Genomic DNA, 23,233 nt, shown 5'->3' on the forward strand with positions numbered 1-23,233 from the left:
TACTAAAATTTTTAAAAACAATTGAATTTCTGGGAAAAATTTTGTTATTTTTGAAAATAATTGAATTCTTTATAAAAATTCTATAAACATTGTTTTAAGTAAATAATTTTTTCTAAATATAATAAATATTATGAAAATTTTATTTTAAATAATTGTATTCTTGTGGAAAACTATTTGTTATCACAAATAATTGAATTTTTCGATTAATTAATTTAAAATAGTATTAAAAATAATCGAAATTCTTCAATGAGTTTTATTATTTATGAAAATATAAATTAATTCTAGCGAAGAATTTTATTAAAATTTTTAAAAATCCTAATTAAATTCTTTTGAAGAATTTCTTTTAATTTTTTTGGAAATATAATAGAGTTTTTTGACAATAATTGAATTCTTTCCAAAAAATGCCTTTAATTTATTAAATATAATCGATTTTGCTAATAATTGTAATTAATTATTTTGCGATTAAAATTTTATTAAAATTATTGATAGAAAATTAAACTCTTTTAAACAATTTTATTAGAGTTTTTTTAAATAAATCAAATTCTTTTGAAGAATTTCTTTAAGTTTCTTTGAGAAATAATGTAATTTTTTTTAATAATTTTAATTAAAAATTTTTAAAATAATTGAATTAAACAAAGAATTTTTATCAATTTTAAAAAAAATTGAATGTCTGTTAAATATGAAATCTCAGTTAATAATCATAATTGAATATTTAATTATTGAAGTTCATTAAAATTATTTATAAAAAATAATTTTATTCTTACGATAAATTTTACTACTTATAAAAATAATTGAATTTTTCCAAAGGATTTATTAAAATTTTAGAAAATAATTGAATTTTTTAAAAGAATTTATTAAAATTGTAGAAAATCATTGAATTCTTTAGTGAAATTTTATTGAAATTAATTGAATTTCTGTAAAGATTTTACTATTTAAAAAAAAATAATTGAAATGTTTCGAATGATTTATCAAAATTAAAGAAATAAGTGAATTTTTGAAAAGATTTTACTATTTAAAAAAAATAATTAAACGGTTTCGAATAGTTTATTAAAATTTTAGAAAATAATTGAATTTTTTAATGATATTATTTTTAAATTTTGTTGAAAATAATGGAAGTTTTGCAAAAATTTATTCAAAAATTAGGATTTCAAATTTAAAAAAATTCTGTAAATTCGCTTAATAATAAATGGAATATCACATTCGGCGCATAATATTTGCTAGTTTTTAAATAATTTATAAATAATTCATCAAATTATTTTACTTAAAAATTCCACATAATTGAATTTCTAAATAAATTGCAATTGTAATTTCTATAGATGATTAAATTTTCACAAGAGAAAGACAAAATTAATTTTCGTTACCTAAACCCTAAAAAAATATTATATTTTAAATCCTATGTACAATTTTTTATTTTAATAAAATAAAATAAAATAAAATTTATTGCATTTGGAAATTTTGTTCTCCAATAAGTATTAAGCATCGAAGAAACATGCGAGAAAGCTTGCTTCTTTCGAAAATCCAGTTTTTTTTCAAGAATTCCAGTTTGTCAAATTAGGTCATGATTTATCGCATCGAGATTTATTAGGTAGTTTTCTCCCTCCTTATGGTTATTTCAGCATGGATTGCTTGTTACTAGATATATAGAAACGCCCCTAATCAGATCATGTTTTTAATATTTGTTCTTCAATACTAAACCTCGAAAAAAAATTTTATTTTAAATAAACACTCAACAAAAAACAATGCAATCAAACGAGGTAAATAATTACATATTACAAATTAGATTTTTTTCATTTTTCTTACAAATTAAAAATTAATAAATTGCAAAAATTAGAATTAAAAAATCTAGAAATCAAATATCTTATAAATAATAAGTAAATAATTAAGTAATTAAACAGTAAATATTCAAAAAACTAAATTCCGACTAATTTAAATTTGAATAGAAATAAAAAAATTTGAAAATTAAATGCCTTGAGGCTGCAATAAATAATTGAATTAAATGGAACAAAATTGAATAATTGAATTAAATGGAATAAAATTTAATAATTGGATTTAAATAAATTAAATAAAAATAATTTTATCTTTAATGTAGAAAAAACTTAAATTTTTTAAAGCTGCAATAATCGAGTAATTGAATTTAATCAATCAAACTAAATAATTAAGTGACACTAATAAAAAAATAATTGTTTATACCCATCAAAGGTCAACTAATTTCCATGAAACGAGGGGGAATTTCCGGAAATCACGCATATAACATATGACAAATACGTATTGTATCGAGTTGATATTCATCTCATGATCAATGGATTTTCGAGCGTTCATCTAATCGTTGCAATATACGCACATACATTGTGAAATCAACGATTTAACGAGATGTACGCAGTCAGTTGTTTAATATTTGACGTTATACTTGGATGAAAATGGCAATTATCGAGATAACCAAATATAGGCTCCTATACATTTACCCGAAGGCCATAAAAAAAGCACTCCTATCACTTTTTTCCCCCATCCCCATCAATTTTCCTGTGTGTTTTTTTTTTATTTGTATTTTTAAACGCACATTTATAACGTTATCACGAGAAAGACTTTAAAAATTATTGTGAAACAGATAAATGCCGCTTGATGAAACAAAAAATTAATTCCCGTTAAATTTTTATTATCGTCATCCCTAATTCGTTTACGTTTCATATATATAATCTTTGCCAATAAAAATTCTTTACACTATAATTCTTTACGTATGTAAATATTTTCTGAATTTGTAAATATTTTACCATAAGGGGGGGAAGAGGAATTTACATAGAGTAAAAAAATATTTACATAGAGTAAAAAAATATTTACGTAGAGTAAAAAATATTTACATATAGTAAATAAATATTTACATATAGTAAATAAATATTTACATATAGTAAATAAATATTTACATAGAGTAAATAAATATTTAAATAAAATAAATAAGTATTTACATAGGGAAAAAAATATTTAAAGAAAGTAAAAAAAAAATTATATAATTGTCTGTTTACTCAGAAAAATGTAAATATTTTCCTATAGAAGGGGGGGGGGATTTACATAGAGTAAATAAATATTTACATAAGGGAAAAATATTTACAAAGAGTAAAAAAATATTTACATAGAGTAGAGAAATAATTATATAGGGTAAAAATAACATTTACAAAGAGTAAAAAAATATTTACATAGAGTAAAAAAAAATTCATATAATTGCTTTTTTACTCGGAAAAAAACAATAAAGAAAAAGAATATCAACTTACCTGGTCCTTCTCGACGAATCCAATGAAAGCCGTCCTTTCGATTTCAATCGGTTGTCCCCCTCGATCGTAGAGAGCAATAACAAAGTGGAAAAAGTTACTCTTCCTTAGATTGCTCGGAGGCTGTTTCTCGAAATGGGCTCTACCCACTCCAACCCTGTAATTTAAAACGAGAGATTTAAGAACAATTGTGAATTGAAATTAAAAATTTATTTTCTTTTTCGTTTCGAATTTTTTTCCTTTTTTAAAGATTTTTTTTCTTAAGAGAAGGAGATTTTTCCCAGGGGAGGGGGAAATTTTAGGTTTCAAAATTATCGCACAACATTTTTTGTTTATTATTAAAAATTACTTAAAAATAAAAAATTATTTAAATAAAGGAGAAAATAAAATTGGAAAATTTTTCGCTTTTTGTAAAAAATTTTCCAAAAATTGTGGAAAGTTCAAATATGAACAAAATTTATTTTCTGTTTAAACAATTTTCAAAATTTACTAAATAAAATGAAAAATAATGTATATTAAACATTTTACTGAATTATTAATTTTATTTACTGATTAATGATATAATATTTAATTAATTTTTGTAAAATAGAAAATAATTTACACTGTAAAAAAGATAGTGTTATTTTTTTTGCGAGTAATTTTAAACAATGCATTTGCACATAGACAATAACGCTTTCACCTAGGAGAAAATTTTTACCCCAAAATCGAGGTAGAAATTATACTTTTTTCTTGTATTTTAAATAATAATAAAATAATAATCAACAAAATATTTTGAATAAACAAAATAACTTTTTTTAATATGCAAAATAATTTCTTTAATGCAGAAAAAAAATTTTTTAATAAAATTGAGTGAAGTAAGAAAAATATGGAAGTAAATAAATATTTTCCTTCACATAGGAGAAAATTTTTACCCAAAATCGAGGTAAAAATTATACTTTTTTCTTGTATTTTAAAGAATAATAAAATAATAATCAACAAAATGTTTTTTTAATAAACAAAATAACTTTTTTTAATACGCAAAATAATTTGTTTAATACACAAAAAAAATTTTCAATAAAATTGAGTGAAGTAAGAAACATATGGAAGTAAATAAATATTTTCTTTCACGTAGAAGAAAATTTTTACCCAAAATCGAGGTAAAAATTATACTTTTTTCTTGTATTTTAAAGAATAATAAAATAATAAACAAAATGTTTTTTTAATAAACAAAATAACTTTTTTTAATACGCAAAATAATTTGTTTAATGCACAAAAAAATTTTTTAATAAAATTGAGTTTATGTAAGTAATAATGTAAGTAAATAAATATTTTTTTCTTGAACGTTCGAAACTTTAGCAAAAATTATAATTAAGTGCGAAAAATTGAGTCTCAAGTGTATATTAGAGTTAATTGAGAACGATTCAGTGGATTAAACATGAATTCGTCTTTTTTTTATTTTTTTTTTTTTTGGAAATAGAAGTATAAGACATGTCCAGAGATCGTTGAAGAGAAAGACAAACGGAGTTGGCCACGGGGAAGTGCGCAGGTGGTCCTGACGCCTTAAAATCCCATTAAGGTCTCATGTGCTGAGATTAGGGCACTACCGGACTCCGGGTGCCATCTTTGAGTAATGGCACAGAAAGTCCCCTTTTCCGTACAGTGCATGCATTCCACGTAATTTAGATTCAGTAAAAAATAAGTCAAACTTTCAAAAGTTTTTTTCTTTGCCTTTTTTTATATCCCTTTTTTCGAAAACTACAAAAAAATTCTATTTTTCCAAAAAACGAATTTTTATTTTAATCAGAAAATAAAAAAAGAATACAAGTAACAGACAGAAAATAAAAAAATACAAGAAAAAATTAGAAAATTATGAAAGAATACAAGAAACAGTCAGAAAATAAAAAAGAATACAAGAAACAGTCAAAAAAGAATTAAACTAAATAAATAAATTAATTAAAATTTCAATTATTTTCCTTAAACAAAAAAATTAAAAAGAATAGAAAACAAGAAGAAATTAAGAAACAGAAAAAGTAAAAATTATAGAGGAAAAAAATAGAAAAAATTAGAAAACGAAAACAAGCAGTAAACAAAAGGACTAAAAAATTCCCCAAATTCGTGTCATTAATAAAAGAACAAAAATTTCAAAAGAAATAAAAATCAGGGAGTGAGGAAAATTTAGAAAAAAGCTTCTTTCTTTTCTCTTTGAAGACGATGATAATAATGATGAAAATAGCCAAATTCCCTGGAGACGTGGCATCTTTCATCTTCGAAACTAAGAAGTGTACATGACTTTAGAGGTATATATTTATATATGTACATTATATGTCAGTGAATATTGTATTATAAAGAAAAACAAGAAAAGAAAGGAGACGGTAACAGAAAAATGTGAGAATGCATACCCGAAGAACAATTTGGCAACAATTTTTCAAACTGTCAAAACAGTTACCGCTGCACGGTCCCACGAGAGTGCTTTAGTCATTCCTATGTCCCTTTAACCGGGCAAATACACAATCACTATAGATACGACTTTTATTATTATTTTCATTAACAAAAAAATTTTTTTTTTCGAATCCATTTATAACGCGCAAAAATTTGATTCACCTGAGAAAAAATTTTTTCTTTTTGAAATTGTAAATTATAAACTACACGATAAATCTAATTATGCTAATTTTAGGCATTATTTCTTTACTATTTCGCCTCTCCACCTCCTCTAAGAAAATAGTTACTATTATTATTGTTACTACTACAGTACTACTATTGTTTACTATCGTTACTGTTATTATTATTTTTTTAAATTTTATTACTATTAATATGTATATATTATTTTTATTATTATTATTATTATTATTATTATTATTATTATTATTATTATTATTATTATTATTATTATTATAATTAAACACTCTTTTTCTAAGAATATCAAATTGAGACAAAAAAAGTATCAAAATTGTTGCATCGCAACAATTTTGATACTTTTTTTGTCTCAATTTGACATTCTTAGAAAAAATGTGAACATAATATAAATTTTTGAATTAAAAAATAAATTTAATATTTGGGCTAGTTATTTTGATAAATAAATAAAATAAATAAAATAATTTTCTATAAACACGAGCAAGCGCGAAGAAAGAGTTTTTTTTAAATAAGGAATACGAGGCACGTTTCGGACATTCGAATCTAACGGGGGATTTAACGAGCCGCGTTTTTTCGTAGACCCAGTAGAACGTCGGTGTTCGAGAAAGAACTGATTTTGTCGCCTTTTTTCCCGCAATTAAGCCAACCAACTGAATATTTAACACTGTGCCAACACACAGCAGCATCTGCTCTTAATAAAACGCTTTTCAACTCGATTCCTTCTTGGTTCACGAAATAATTATTATTCTTATATACTTTTTCACTTTGATATCGTTTTTGTACGAAAGAGAAATTACACATTTATTATATTTTCAATTTTAATTAATTATCTGCGTATTTTTAAAACTGTCGCTTGTTTTCTTTTTGCAAACGGTATATTGCAATTAAATTATAATAAAAGAATGAAAAAAAATTTAATTATTTTTATTTTATCATAAAATATTGTTTTTTTTATAATTTAAAAATTAATTCTCGACAAATAAATATTTAATTCACATTATTTTCTTTATTATTTATTATTTTAAATTATTATTTTTTACCTAGTATTATTATTTATTGCATTATTATGATGTTTCACTGACAATTTACTGTCATTAAAATTTTTCTACCTAACACAATTTTTTTTCACAGGGAAATATGAAAGTTTACGGAAAATAAGTAAAATTTATGAAATTTAATAATTTCTAAAATTTACAATTATAAATTGTAAATTTAAATTCCTAAATTCAATTATTTTCTACATTTCAACTAAATTTAATCTCTAAATCAATTATTTTTAACAATTTTCCGAAAGTTGCAATATTTTCAAAAAATAATCAAATTTTTGAAGAATTTTAATTATAAATATGACCATGATTTATCGGAAATTTTAATAAGTCTAAAAAAGTAACTTTTTATTTACTTTATTCGAAAATAATTAAATCTTTAAAAAATTGGGACAAAAAAATTCTAAGAATTAAGTAGTTTTTAAAAATATTTTAATCTAATTTTTCGAAAACAATTGAATTTTTTAAAAGAGTTTTTGTATTAATTTAAAAAAAACTAATTAATCTTTTTAATGAATTTTAATTAAATATTTTTGAACATGATTTTTTCTCCATAATACGTTAAAAATAATTCTAAAATGTAATTATTTTTTCTATGTATTTGAATTTTAGAAAACATGTAATTGAAAGTATTGAAAATACTGAATTAAAAAAATTAGAAGCTAATTTTTATTAATTTCCATTTTTTAATTTATGTTTAAATGTTTATCATTAAAATTTTTGATAATTCAATTATTTTAAACTTTAAAGCAATTAAAATTCTTCAAAAGTTCATTTTCAAACATTCTAATAAAATACTTGAAAGAAAATTGATTATATTCAATTAAATTTTACAAAATTTCAATTATTCCAAATGTTTTTAAATGATTCCAAAAAAAATTTTTAAAAAATTTGTTTATAGTTATTTTTTCTACTATGGAAATCGAAATGAGTTACATTTAACGTCCCTAAAGTTTCGAAAATTTCAATGAACCGAACGATATTTTTATTATTTCTTTTAATTTGAATTCTATTTACTAAATATTTTTTTTGTAATTAAAAAAATTATTTTTTATTGTGAATAATTCTTCAATTAGAATATTTTTTATTTTAGTCTGGTAATTTTTCAAAATATTAGAGCTAAAAAATTATATTTCGTTCATTTGAACATTCAAAACTAGGGAAATTACATTTAATACTAAAAAAATATGATATTTTGTTGCAATGTTTGGAAAAAAGTCGAAAAAAATCTCAATTTTCTAAATTTCCCTGACAAAAATTTTTTTTTACTAACATTTTCCTGACTTTACTGATTTTACTGACATGTGACCACCCTGATAATAATATAAAAAATGCTAGCAATAACAAATTTTCCTTTGTTCAAAAATTGCCAAAAAATAAAAAAAATGTAAGTATAAAATATGAATATTATATAAAAAACTAAAAAAAAATAAACCTTTAAATTTAATTTACTTTTGTTGCAACATAATTCACAATTCAGATTAAAATTCACATAATTTATATATAAATTTCGATAATAAAACCGTAGATCATAAATTTTACACAAATATTCATACAGCAATAAAAAAAAGAAAAATTCATCGAAACAATATTTTTACAATAATTTCCACCTTTCACCCTTTGAAAATCCTTCCCTCTCTTTCTGTACCAAATTCCTAAATTTCAAAACCACCATATTCCCTTTCTCTCACACACACATATATGGAAATTCACCCAAAACGAGAAAAAAAACGAAAAATCCTTATCTCGACCCGTGATTCGAATTACGCTTAATCGCTCGAAATTGGCCTCTAGTCATGGGTATCGAGTGATGATAAAAATTTACCTATTGGGGCGCAAACTATATTATCAAGGGGGGGTGAAGGGGCGCAGGGGGGAGATTTCCGATCGTGAGTCTGGATCGACGATAAAACTATCGGTTTTGCAAAAAGGGTTTGGGGTTTAGAGATTCTCGCGATGGTGGAAAACTGAATCGAGTGCCACGAAAATGAATAGCGGCAGTTTTGCAGCACATTTGCGAAATAAATGATGGTATCGGCGGTGCGTTTGTCACGCCAGTCGTGCGAAGGGTGGTAGGTGGTGGAGGAGGAGGAGGTGAAGGGTGGATGGGTCACCTAAATGTGGGGGAGGGAAATGGCGGCTTAGGGGAAACACAGTGGGGGACCATACACAATATATAGTATAGAGAGAGAGAGAGAGAGAGAGGGGGGACTCTGATGGGGCCAGATGGGGGTATGGGGTGATATACTACCCGTGTCGATAATTATCGGTGGCTGATTAACCGGCTGGCGGTTCGCGCCCCATAACTCTCAACGTCCGATTATTTTGTCCCGTTCGCCATGCACCAGTTCCTATATAATGTGTGTGTCCTGAACACGACATGATTACACCCGCATTAAGTCATGTCTATTGTATAGATGGATTTACGTACATTGAAGAAATATTTCCTCGCACGGATTATAATATGTCGCATTTCTTTTACACAATTCGGTAAATTTGTCTATAATTAATTATTTTCAAATGTTTCAAAAACACTTCTCTTTTCTCTTTTTCAATTTTCCTTCCCGTATTTTATTTGTCGATTGGGAAAATTTCGAAAACTTTCCCAAACACTGAGAAAACAATATATTTGAATCAAACATAATAATCGTTGTTATGCCATCAACGAAAAATTATTTTTGAATTATACATCATTATTCTTAATAACAACAATTCGCGCGCTGAAGCGCTTGATTAACTTCTTGCTTCATTTTTAAAACAAAATTACTAATTTTAAAAATAATGGAATTTAAAAATTTTCAAATTTAAATTTTTGTTAAAAACACTAAAAAAAATTCAATTTCGGAGAAATTACAAATAATTGCAGAAATTCAAATATTTATTATTTAAAAAAAAATTCTTCCTATAAAATTCAACTATGTTTAAAATTTAAACAAAATTCTTGTAAAAACCCCAAATATCTTTATAAATAACAAAATTCTTCTCCAAAATTCAATTATTTTCATAAATGTCAAAAAAATTCTTGTCCTAATTTCAATTATTTTCAAAAATAAAATGCATTTTTCTAATTTCAATGATTTTCAATATCTACTGTGGGGCCGTTCAAAAAATACGTAACGCTATTTTTCGGAAATTTGGACCCTCCCTCCCCCCATGTAACGCAATGTTGTATACATTAGCGCCATTTTTTCTGCTGACCGTAACAAATAGCTTGACCCCCCTCCCCCCTAAAGCGTTACGTATTTTTTGAACGGCCCCTGTTTTAATAAAATTTTCCAAAAAGAATTCAATTATTTAAAAAAAAAAAATAATAAAATTGTATGCAATCATTTAATTATTTTCATAAATAATAATATTTTTTTAAGGAATTCAATTATTATTTTCATAAAAAATAATTTTAAATTCTAGAAAATAATAAGTTCAATTTGACAAAATATAATATTTAAAAAAATTTAGTCTTTCAATGAAAAGAATTGAAAAAAAATTCTGATGATTTCTATTTGACATTATAATTTTGAATTAATTATAAAATAAAATAAAAAATGGGAAATTAGTGACATTTTCAACTCTAAAAATTGTTTTTTAATGGTGAACTTAGACGCTAACTTCAGGGATATTTTACAAAAGTATTTATTTTAAAAAATATTTTAGAACACTAAACAAAAAGACAAGAAAAAGAAAAAATCAATAAAGAAAAAAATAGAAATAGTTACAGAAAAAATTGATTAATTTTATCAAACTTTAATTTTGAGTAGTGAAAGTCACAATTAGTCAGACTTTTTATTTTATAAATTATAAGTAGTATAATGGTAATTTTTAGTCAGACTTGCAAATAAAAAAATTTTTGTTTTTTATATTAAAACAAAATTGTTTGTTCGTTTTACTTTCAGTTTCAGTAGTTAAAATCAGTTTTAAGTCAGACAATACATATATTCGATGGATTTTTTACAAAAATTCGATTTTGTTTTTCCCTAAAACTTTTCCCTAATATCAAAACAATATTTCAACTTTTTTCATGATTTATATACAAAAAAATGCAAGACGTGTTGAATTGCAAGAAAAAATATTAATTTTTAGAAGCAAAAACATGATTTAAAAATTCATTGATGTCGACCTATTTTAAATAATAAAAATTAATTACTTTCGCCAACTTCCCTCGACTATTTTCAAAAAATTTTAAAAGAATCTAAATAAAATCCAATTATTTTCTAAAGAATTTTAGGAAATTTCAATTGTTTATAAAGTTTGATTGTTTAGAAAAATTTCAATTATCACTAAACAATAGAATTAAATTAAAATATGTAGAAAATCCAATTTCTCAGAATTTTAAGTAAAACTTTACAAAATTTCAATTTTTGAAAAAAGTTAAAAAATTTTTTTTTTATTATTTAAATTAAATAAAAATTCAATTTCTTTAAATTTTCTAATGTAAATCTTTAAAAATTCTTTTCAATTCAATTTCACAAAATTCAATTACTTTTATAATTTATTAATAAATTGTTTTTGATAATTTATTAAATTTATTAATTATTTTTTATAATTCAGGAAATTTTTAAGAATTGAATTAAAATTTCTCAGAAAATTAATTTTTTTTAAATTCTAAAACCAAAATACAATTATATAAAATTTCAATTGTTTTTCATGTAAATAATTAATTCTGAATAATTTCTGCAAAATAATTGAAATTATCAAAAATGTTAATTAAAAATCATCTGAAATATAATTAATTCTAAAGATTGCAACTAACATTTTTAATTAAAGTCTTTTCCAAGTTAATTATTGAATTATTTTCTTGAAGAAAAATATGTTAATATTTAATTATATATACTATATGTATTACTGAAGTAAAAAAAGGCATTGTTTTAAAATTCACTGCGATACAAAAGATCTTGAGTTCGAAAAAAAACAATCAATATTTATTTGCATTAATTTCTAATTTTTTATCTAAGACAACTTTTTGAAATAAATGAATAAAATATTTTTTTTTCAAATAAGTAAATATATTGAAAATGTTTTTTTGAAATAGATAAAAATACTGAAAATATCTGTTGAAATAAATAAATAAATGGAAAATATTTTTTCAAATAAGTAAATATATTGAAAATATATTTGAAGGAAATAAAAATAATGAAAATATTTTTCGAAATAAATAAATGAAAAATATTTTTTTCAATAAATACTTAAATTGAAAATATTTTTTTAAATAAATACTTAAATTGAAAGTATTTCTTAAAATAAATAAATTCAATTGAATTAAAATTTTCAAATTGAAAAAGATCTTCCTACAAAAATTAGCGAAGAGAAAAAAAAATCCACCATTTAGAAAATTAAATATACAATACCCGGGCTTGTAATTAGAATTACTTTTCTAATTAACAGGAGAAGAGTATAAATAGAGATTCATTAAAGATTGTGGTGTATGCCGGGGAAAAAAGTGACATTTTTAGAGAAGGTTGTTGTTTTTATTTTCTTTTTTTGCCCCCGCGCGCGCAGTTATTATTGTTATCATCATTCGGGTAAATGGATATATACGTGTGACTACATTTAGAAGCAATCGTTATCGGGTCTCAAAATTGTACTCGTGGCAAATTACGCGATAAACGCGAATCGAGCTTGTAATTATCACCTCGATGTTGGTGTTGGGTTGGAAACTGCAAACAACGCGTTCACTATATACTCTCTCTCTCTCGTGTGTGCACACAAATGAGCCCGATCTGTCGCATCCGAGTGTTGCAAATTCGTGTACGCGCGAATTTAGCTCTCTCGAGTTTATACTACGTGCATCAGAATTATAGATATACACCTCCTGGATCACATGTGTGTAAAGGAACACACGCTTTTTATTTATTTTTAATTTTTTATATAATTCTTCTTGAATACTATATTACGACAATACACTTTCCTTGTATTACATATTTTCATAAAATAATTATTTCATCACTCGATAAATTTTTTGATTTTTATTGCAGCAATCAGTAATTATTTTTAAAATATTTACATTAAAAAAATATTTCCTTTCGATCAAATGATTTTTTTTAAATTAAATAATTTTTATTCCGAACAATTAGTTTAATATTTCGAAAAAAGTCAACATAATTACAGTAAAATTTCCGATTATGTCAAAAATGAAAAAAATATTGAAACGAAAGAAAAGAAAAAAAGAAGAGAAAAAATAAGAGAATAATAAAAATAATAATATTAATAATATAATAATAATAATAAAATAAAAAAGTAAAAAAAAAACACTAAACATTCTCTAGTGTGTATAATGGAGAGCAAAATAATAAGTAAACTAAAATGGAATTTTGTAGGCGTTCGCAAAACACTGTGTTTAGCGTGTATTTTGAAATCAAGGGATACGCGGATTCGTGGACAAAGCAATCGGGTGCAGAGAATCACAATAAATCCAGAGTTAATGCACGATGCGCCAAGCGTTAGTTATTATATGAGTTAGCCGAGAGCGCGCAGTCTATTTACGCAGCATCCCAACATGATTCATAATGCACTGCGAGAGATAATGAGCAATTTGTAATGGGTATATCCAAATATAATCCGCGACCTCTCGCGAGTTTAAATGCGATGAGCTGAGCTCTTTCATTAACTTCTTCAATATCCGAATGCTTTTAAATTTTCAAAGTCATTAAAATATTAAAATAAACGCACGTCGAGAGCGCTGTACTATATAATAATGGACATGTAACTTCATTATCACTCTAATTAAGAGACATTCCTTTTATTTTTTTCTATTATTATTTTTTATTATTTTTCTTTTACATTTGCTTCAATTTACCTATTTTCTATTTTATTTTTTTTTGTATCTATTTATTTATTTACTAATTTCTATTTTAATTAATATTTCGATTTTATTATTCATTCTATTTTTTATTCCACTTTTTATTCTATTTTTTATTCTGCTTTCTATTCTGTTTTTTATTCTTCTTTCTATTCTGTTTTTTATTCTTCTTTCTATTCAATTTCCCCTTCTTTTCCTATTCCCTATTCTCTACACAACTATTTTTTTCCTTACTGCTTTTTTCTTTTCCTACTTTTTTAAAACTATTTTTTTTAATACTTTTTTGACATTTTTTTTTTAATTTTTGCTGCTTTTGCTATTTTTTTACTACTTTTTTGACATTTTTTGATATTTTTGCTACTTTAGCTATTTTTTAAACTACTTTTTTTCAAATGTTTTTTTTCATTTTACTGTTTCTTTACACTGACGAAAAAATTTATTCGATTGCAATAATTCGATTACTTTTCCAATATCAAATATTTATATTGACTTGAATCAGATAATTTTTATTTAAATCAAATAAATTATATTTTTTTTAAATAAAATATTTAATTCAATCGAATAATTTATATTATTATATATCAAATAAATCGTGTTTTTGTAAAATAAACATTTACTTGTATAAAATAATTTTTATTTACATAAACGAAATTGTTTTTAAATCAAATGAATTTGCTCTTGTCGAAAAAGAAATTTTAGTATTTGAAGCAAACGAAATAATAAAATAAAAATTATTTTGATACCCATTTAATAAATATTTATTTGTATCAAAATAATTTTTATTTACATCAAAAAAATTGTTCTAATCTTTTTTTTTAAAAGAATACATGTTCTGTCTTACTTAAAACTGATTTAAACTACTGAAACTGCAATTTTAATAAACCAATAATTTTGTTTAAATAAAAAATAAAAAAATTATCTTTGCCTCTCGATTACTATTCCTATAAATTTATATATATATATATATTCTATAAAATAAATACTTTTAAAAGTTAATTTTTCCGTTTGTTCTTTTAAAAGAGAACTTTTTTCGGCGATAGCAGTAAACTTGAACGTTACAGGTACAATTTTTAATAGTATTTTAAGAGTAAGAAAGTTTGTCAACGCTTGCAGAAAGTTTTAAAACACTTTGCAAGCTTCCAACACCATTTCACTGTAAAGTAAGTTGTTGGGGCTTTTGCCTTTCCAACTATAACGAAAACGAAAGTTCGCCAACAGTTCCAAAACAAAAGCAACTAACTTGTTTGCTATATAGTTTAATCGTTTAGAAAATTGCGAGTTTTGTAATTGATACACTTATACTGCAAAAGTAATGCGGAGAAATATTTTTAAGAAACAAACACTAAATGCCTCCAAAGTTCGTTGCAATAAAAAAATTGGATTTTAACAAAATATTTAAGAAAATAAAGTTGAAAATTGATTTCTTTCCAATAAATAGAAACAATAGACAATTAATTCATTAATTTTTCAGAAACGTTAAAAATATAATAATTGCTAATTTTCTTTTTTAGAATTTTATCATTATTTTGTTATAAATTCTACGTAGGTAAAATTCACAACGTTTATGATCAACGACTATGGAAAAATTTACATTTTTTAAAAAGAAAATAATGTAATATTTTACTTTTTCTATCTTTCTTTTGTTTGATATGTTTGTTCAAGAGATTCTTGATCAAAAAATTGTTTCTATAAATATTTTATAGCTAAAAAATATTTATTTTCTATAATTACTTATTTTTACTTCATTTTATTTGTTTACTTTTATTTTATTTAATTTTATTTATTTATTCTTATTCATTTATTTTCATTTCTTTTATTTTCATTTCCTTTATTAATTTATTTTTATTCATTTTAATTTCATTTATTTCTTTATTTATTTTTATTCCTTTTTTTTATTTTTTGAAAATATGTTTATACAAGTTAATAAAAATTTGTCAGGGAAATTATTTCTTTTTTTAAAAAATAAACGTTGATCATAAATTCGAATTTCACCATTTAAAAGTGTTATGTAATTTTTACAAAGAAACTAAATTCTGATTACTAAACTTTAGTGTTTTAAGTACCAAATTTTACAAGTAACAATTCCATTTATTTGAAATTAGTTGCAAGTTAGGAATTTTTTACTCGTAAAATTTTTTGATATTCAATTTAATTTCTATGGAGTATTGAAAGAATACTTTTATCAACAATTTGCTATAAATCCTTTTGAAGGAATAATAATTTTTCCTGTAAAATTTAATCCAAAAGTTTTAAAAATTCAGAAATAATGTAAATTCTAAATTCTATGAGTAGTACAAGTCAACGAGCGATCCGACGGAACAGGAGAGAAAATAATCTGTGGCCGTCGGATGAAGACATTTCACGCAATATTGCATTCAAATAATTGAACTTTTATATAATTTCTAACATAATTTTTCGACCGTAAAACGAATTTATTATTTTTTATAGAATTCCTAAACATTTTTTTACTCCCTTTTGAATAATTTTAACCTAATTTAGCAAACTAACAAAAAAGTTGCATTTGTTTTTTTTCGTTGACTAAATTTTTCTTATCAAAAAAGAGTTACAAATTTATTCATTATTATTAACTATACTTATTTACCTTAAACGTATTATAACTGAAATATTGTAATTATTGCCTATAAAAATTGCAATATTCGAATTCAGAATCAAAAGTACAGAATTTAAATACAAAAAATTAAAAATGTCTTCTTTTTTTAAGAAAAATTAATCTTTCTTCCTTTCTTCTGAATGACAAAAATACTATTTTTCAATATTAAAAACGAATTAGAATCATGTGTATATAGACAAAATACAATTTTTGAAAATGAAAATCAAAAATTCGAACCTCTTGTTATTAATTTAATCCTATCGGTACAATTTCAAATTTTTTCATATTCATTTTAATCTTTTAGTACTAATTGGAATCTTTTGCTATTAATTTTGACCTTTTGGTATTAATTTTATCCTTTTGATATTAATTTAAATCTTTCAATATTAATTTAATCCTATTGATATTAATTTAAATCTTTTGGTATTAATTTAATCCTATTGATATCAATTTAAATTTTTTCGTATTAATTTAATCCCATTGATATTCATTTAAATTTAAAACTTTTGATATTAAATTCGAATCTTTTGGTATTAAACGCCAGTGAAGTTTACAACCTTTATAATCAACATTTTAAATAGAAAAAATATACTTTTCTACTTAAATTTTTTCATAGATAATTTTTTACAATATTTCTTTATCGAAAACTTAAGAAAACAAATTTGTGAACAAAAATAAATAATTATTTTCAGCATAAAAAATATTTCTTTCTTTCAATCCTTGATCAAAATTATTATTAATTTCATCCTTTTAGAATCAATTCCAATTAATTAATTTTAGTATTAGTTTGACATTTTTGGTACTAAATTTGTAACATTTTGATATTAGTAATCGAATCTTTTGGTATTAACTTGAATTCTTTGGTATTAATTCGATTTTCTTTCATAATTTTTCTAAAGATATCAAATTGAGACAAAAAACGTAGTTAAATTGTTGCATCGCAACAATTTTGCTACGTATTTTGTCTCAATTTGATATCCTTAGAAAAATCTTGTATCTGATTTTAAGTTTTTTTAATCAGTTGACAGTTGTACTCAATCATCAAGGATCATAAAAAATTTACTCAATTCTTTTACTACTGTCAATTAGAAAATAATTCCCACTCAGAAGAAATGAAAAAGAAAAATAATCACTATATAAATTAGTGCCAAAAGAAAAATATTCACTAAAAATTATTGTCAAAGAAGAAAAAAAATACTCACGGTCCATTATCGGCGAGCGCAGGTTGAGGCCAGGCACGTGGTACGGGTTCCTCCTTCAAAATTTGCCGCATGTCCTGCGGAGCAAAAACAAGCGGGGCACGTGGATGATGATGAGGCGGTGGCGGTGGTGGTGCAACACTTGCCCCATATAATTTCCTGCCCCAATGGCCCTCGAGTTCGACAGGACTCCCTGAACCCGTGGTAGCACCTGCTCCACCCCCGGCACCCAAACCCAACCATGGTGACCCCCCAGCGCCCACGATAGTGGAGCTGGGCAGGAGACCGCTCCACTCGTCGGACCTCGTCGTGAGGCCGTAAAAAAATTATTTCCTCTCTACTTTCTCTTCTCAAAATCACTCTTTTTTTTCTCTCTTTCTCTTTTTTTCTTTCTCTCTATGTCAATCAATTTTTCCAAAATTCACAATTCTTGATCATCAGGATATTTTACCTTATTTTCTTATTCATTTGTAATGCTTTTCAATTGTCTCGCACTTCACTATATATACAAAAGTCCGAAACTTCACTCGAGTCAACAAAAAAGTATTTTCAACTTCACTGAACTTCCGCACAATTGTCACGTGGTTTACCGCACAAAAATTCTGTCCGCACTTGAATCGTCAAAATAAAAATTTTCCCTCTCAGAATATTCTTCGTAATTTTGTAGGATTTTATGAACCGTTTTGGGGCAAATACTTCGTAAATACTGTTTTACAAGGGAGGGAATTTTTTCAAAAATGTAAATCAACTCTTGTAAGCAGAGCAGAATTGTTATAATCCGATGTTGTAGTTTGTCGAATCATGGCGAGAAGAGGGTTTTTTTTTATTAATTTTTGTGGAGGGTGAGAGGTCAAGGCGGTCAGATAACAGTGAGACAGAGGAGAATTCTTGAAGGTCCCCAGTCGCACGTTGCTTCCCGTTACGGCGCCGCTTGTCGAATGTGTCACGGCCGGCAGAGCCAGCGTGGCTCGAGTCCCACGGGGTTGAGGATCAACCCAAAGGCGTGGCATTCACAGGAACGCTTCGGCGCGACTGTATTTTGGTCGCACCCATTCACCATATCACCAATCAGTTCATCTCAGTTCAACCAATCAAGAATCATCCTACGCCCTTTAACACGCCCGCTACGGGGAGTAAAAAGTACGTGGCGCCACTGTGGACAGTCACTGAGACTCTCATTCCGGCTTCTGCCGTCTTCCCATCACGTATGAATTTTGCCATTCTTCCTCTTGAAGTCACCAAAAATGACGAATTTCTGCGAAAAAAAAAAATTTCCATTGTTAATATTGGTGGGTTTTGATGGAAAAAAGGTTTTTAATGATTCTGAATGATTTGGAATGATAATGAATCATTTAAACGGATTTTAAAGGATTAAAAAGCTTTTGAATTGTTTGGAATGATTCTGAATGATTTAGAACGGTTCTGAATCATTTATAAGGACTCTGAATGATTAAGAATGATTCTGAATAATTTGTAACGACTTCGAATGATTTAGAACCATTTTAAATCTTTTGTAACAACTCTGAATGATTAAGAACGATTCTGAATCGTTTGTAACGACTTTGAATGATTTAGAACCATTTTGAATGACTTATTATGATAATGATGCTGATTCCGAAATATTATTGGTGGAAATGATACTTATTTTTTGTTATAATGAAGCTGATGCTGATTCTGAATTACTATGATAATGATGCAGATTTCGAAATATTAAAGGTGATAATGATGCTTATTTATGATAATAATAATGCTGATGCTGATTCTGAATTATTTGTGATGATAATAATGCTGAAGATGATGTTAAAGAGTATTATAGAATTAGAGGATTAAGATGATGATGGTTATAGATGATAAAGACTCTGAAGAAAGAGCATATACGATTTTTGCACCAAAAAATCTTTAGGGATGTTTAAATGGAACTCAAATTTGGATCGATTTAAGTTCTGAGTTGAGACGCAACATTATACAAAAATCGTTTGACAAAAGACAATGTCCTCTAAGTAATTAATGGCAAATATTGTCAAAAATACTTCAAAATTAGTAATTTCAGTTAAACATTAGTTAAAGATAATTATTTATATTTAAGGAACATATGCTACAATTTGATAATTAACAACCTGAAGAAAACCAAGAACATCATGTGGAACATAAATATTTTTGCACTCAGAAATCTTTACGAAAGTTAAAGTCGAATCAAAATTCGTATTGAACCATCAACTTTTATGTTGCGTTCAACAAAAAATGAAAAAGATTTTATGAAATACAATAAACAATATAGTTTTTCATAAGAAGCAGTAATATCAAAAACGATGCAAAAATAAGCTAAAGAACATTATAGGATTAGATGATCGCATACAACATCATCTTGTACAAAAGAAGACGAAGAATACTATCTGGAAACTAAAGATTTTTGAACTCAGAAATCTTTACGTATATATCGAACCGAAATTCGTGTTTAATTAGATTTTTTGTTCATACAATATTCACAATATTATGCATGAAATTATAATGGAAAAGTGTTATATTGTATAAAAAACAATGCCCTATAATAATTTATGACAAACGTTGTCAAAAACACTGTGAAATTAATTAAAACAACATTCTATGATTAGATGATCAATACTCTGAAGAAAGTCTAAGAACATCATATATGTTATCTAAAGATTGTTGGATCCGCAGAAATATTGAAAAATTTATAAAATTAAACCAAAATTCGTGTTACGTGCAACATAATATATGATGAAAGATGGAATGATAAACAATAAAAAGTAGTTATTGATAATAAATACCAGAAAAAATAGTTAAAAAACATTGTAGGATTAACAGATATGCGATTATAAAACCGCATTATTCTTATTCAAAGGAAGAATATGCTATATGATAAGATTTTTGAACTCAGAAATAGAATTTACAAATTGAACCAGATTTTTGTGTGGCATTCAGCATAATCAACGGTATACATATTCGGCAAGAAAAAGTAGTTTTAAAAAATTTATTCTTAACAGATTTTGAAGACTATTATTTTTTATATTTTTAAACCATAATTTTAAAGAGAAGAGCGCTTTGTTTAACAAAGATGCCCATATATACAATGTGCTAAGTACAAAAAATATTGATGCTACATTTAAAAGAATCATTCCTATTCTTTGTATATACATCATATGTAGAATAAAGAATAAAGGGCAAATTCTCGTTTGTTTTCAACCGCATGACGTACAGAAAGCAGATGGCAGGAAAAGTATTTTATTGTCAATAAGTTTGTCATATTTAGTGTAACATTTTGAGTGAGAGTAAATTCGTGGTCACAGTAAAATAAACATGAAGATCAGACTGAGAATATTATCATAGTCTCGTAATAGGCTTAGAGTGCTCCTATATATATGGACACAAGGGCGCTGGGTACGTGCATCAAACGGTAACAACGTTGAGATACGCCCTTCCGTGTATGATAATTGGATTTGATTGACGCAGTGATGTTCACTTGACATTATTGGGACATTTAGAAACGGCCTCAATATATATATCTGGCATTATTGATTGGATTACTGCGGCATATTTAAGGAACATTTTCTCTATATATATATATAGCTTTAATAATACCTTTCGGTTAATTGAACATTATTGTTATGTGCCTAATTGCTGCTCCTTTCGCTTTTCTTTCGTAATTGATATTTTATTTAGTATTTATTCCGCATTTTTTGCCCTGTTCATACTTTCTGAATATAATTTTATTTTCTAATAATTATAGTTATTTTTAAAAAAATAATGCTTTTTATCTATGGCCGCAAAGATATTTCTTTAAAAAAATGTGAAAGTTACGATACAGTATAATAATTGCAAACTCAATAGTGCGAAACTTAATGATAGTTTTGTCACGTAGAGCACGAATGCAGGAACACTATACTTAGTTTTTTTTCTGTTTTGTTTTGATTTCAAACTCGTATACAACTACCTATAACCTGTCCCAGTTTTTGCGTAGAGCAGTAAGTACCTACCAAGAAATCAATCTTCTCTCCCACAGGGCATCATCTCTCCTTCGGTCATTCTGAATAAGAAAACTTTTTTCCGAAAATTCTAAGAAACGTTCATTTGATTTCATTTCTTTATACACGTTCCGAAGATCGCAGTACATAAGAAAATATCGCGCAAATTGATTTAAAAAAGGTTCAAAGCAAAAGTTATCCTTTTCTTAGCATTTTAAATTTTGTTTTGAATTATTTTGGATTCCAAATTTAGAATTTTGCTCCATAAATTATGTGTGCTTTTTTATTTATTTACAATGTCTTCGCGGTTTTAAGTTGTCTGTTAGTCCTATGAAGAGTGGATTAAATAACATTAGGGTTTTTTTTTTTTTGAAATTGATTATAGAGATCATAATATTTTTATCAGTGCAGTGTTAAGGAGGGTATTACTTTTATATGTTGAGATAATAGCATGTGTAAATTAAATGATGGATAGGACTTTTTGGTATACATCTTTTGTCGTCGTGGGACTAAACAACCCTCAACACGGGGTGGCACTCGCCCTCATTACATACAACGGGCTATATCTTTAAGATGCCCCATAAAGAGGCATATACCACTTTTATACATTTATGATATTTTATAGCTTTGGTTGTCAAACTATTTTTTATCACCATGTGCATAAAATTTGATGCTGGGGATGAAAATTCTGCCCAAAGAAAAATTTCGGAAGCTCGGACTATATAGTATTATACTGATCCGAGCCATGTTAAAAATAATATATTTTACATTCTGAAAATCTGTTCTTCTTCATAAAATTTAACTATACGAATTTCACGAATTCGTAGTTTCACGATAGCATATTAATAAAAATTAAAAACCAACTTTAGCATTGTTATTGAATATCCAATTCGAAATTAGTGCTGATTTCAATTACAAAAGTGATGCATTTAAAAGACCCTATAAAAAGTTTCCTTATAGGTTGAAATTTTTTACAGCCATCTCCTTTATTTCCCTTACATAGATAGAAGAAAAAGAAATTTAGTACCAGTTAGTTGATGACATTTCGCGAGCAACAAAATTAGTTTCCGTAATGATGGTTTCGTTCTTGAAGAACGTAATTTGCAATAAAAATGCTAAAGGGTCGAATTCCGTATGTAATAAATCTTTTGGATCGAGAATCGTCCGACCCGAAAAAGTAATTATAGAATTTGTTTGAATAAATTTATGGGAATTGTAGAAAATGCTGCGCGCGAATTTATAGAGATACGACTATACTCTGCGAAAGAAAGAAAGTGACTCTCATTTTGATATCAAATTTCAAGCTACTTTAAAACTTTTCTTATAAACCTTTCCCTATATAGTAGTATAGGAGAGATGCTGGAAGATCTTTTTTCTTTTTCGCTGAAAAAAAGAGAAAAATTGCAATATTGGGAACCTCTGCGTTAAGGGTACGAGGTCTATCAAGTAGAGATAATGCGTTCTGTGCCGGGTAATTTGACCCTCCCTCTTCTCTCCCCCCTCCGACTGCTCGAGATTCGCTTCTTCAAACCACTTTGCATCAAACATTCAACAAGCATACGACTTTATTTTTACCCAATTACTATTTTTGAGAATTAAGATTCGCAACTTTTTTCGAGTATGAAAATATATTTTTAATTCTGGTTCTGTCGCAACTTTTTTTTCTAAAAACTATTATTTTTCAGTCTAAAAAAAGTTCCCTAATTTCTTATGTTTGCGATTATACGCAGA

General features: G+C 25.6%; 1 protein-coding gene across 6 annotated transcripts in view; it reads right to left on the bottom strand.

The window, feature by feature from the left end:
- The window catches only part of LOC122499931 (transcription factor collier), a 181,482-nt gene extending 162,825 nt beyond the window's left edge, over positions 1-18,657 (bottom strand). For all 6 annotated transcript variants that reach the window (XR_006301410.1, XR_006301408.1, XR_006301409.1 and 3 more), the window contains exons 1-2: positions 17,523-18,657; positions 3,264-3,417 (exon numbers count right to left, since the gene is read on the bottom strand). Coding sequence is in view for 3 of the 6 variants with exons in the window: in XM_043608530.1 (XP_043464465.1) it covers positions 3,264-3,417; positions 17,523-17,593 (225 nt within the window). In the remaining 3 variants the exon portion in view is untranslated. The remainder of the gene's footprint in view (positions 1-3,263; positions 3,418-17,522) is intronic.
- Positions 18,658-23,233: the final 4,576 nt, after the last annotated feature.

Source organism: Leptopilina heterotoma, unplaced genomic scaffold, assembly GCF_015476425.1.
Source record: "Leptopilina heterotoma isolate Lh14 unplaced genomic scaffold, ASM1547642v1 Lhet_18, whole genome shotgun sequence".
NCBI classification, from domain to species: domain Eukaryota; kingdom Metazoa; phylum Arthropoda; class Insecta; order Hymenoptera; family Figitidae; genus Leptopilina; species Leptopilina heterotoma.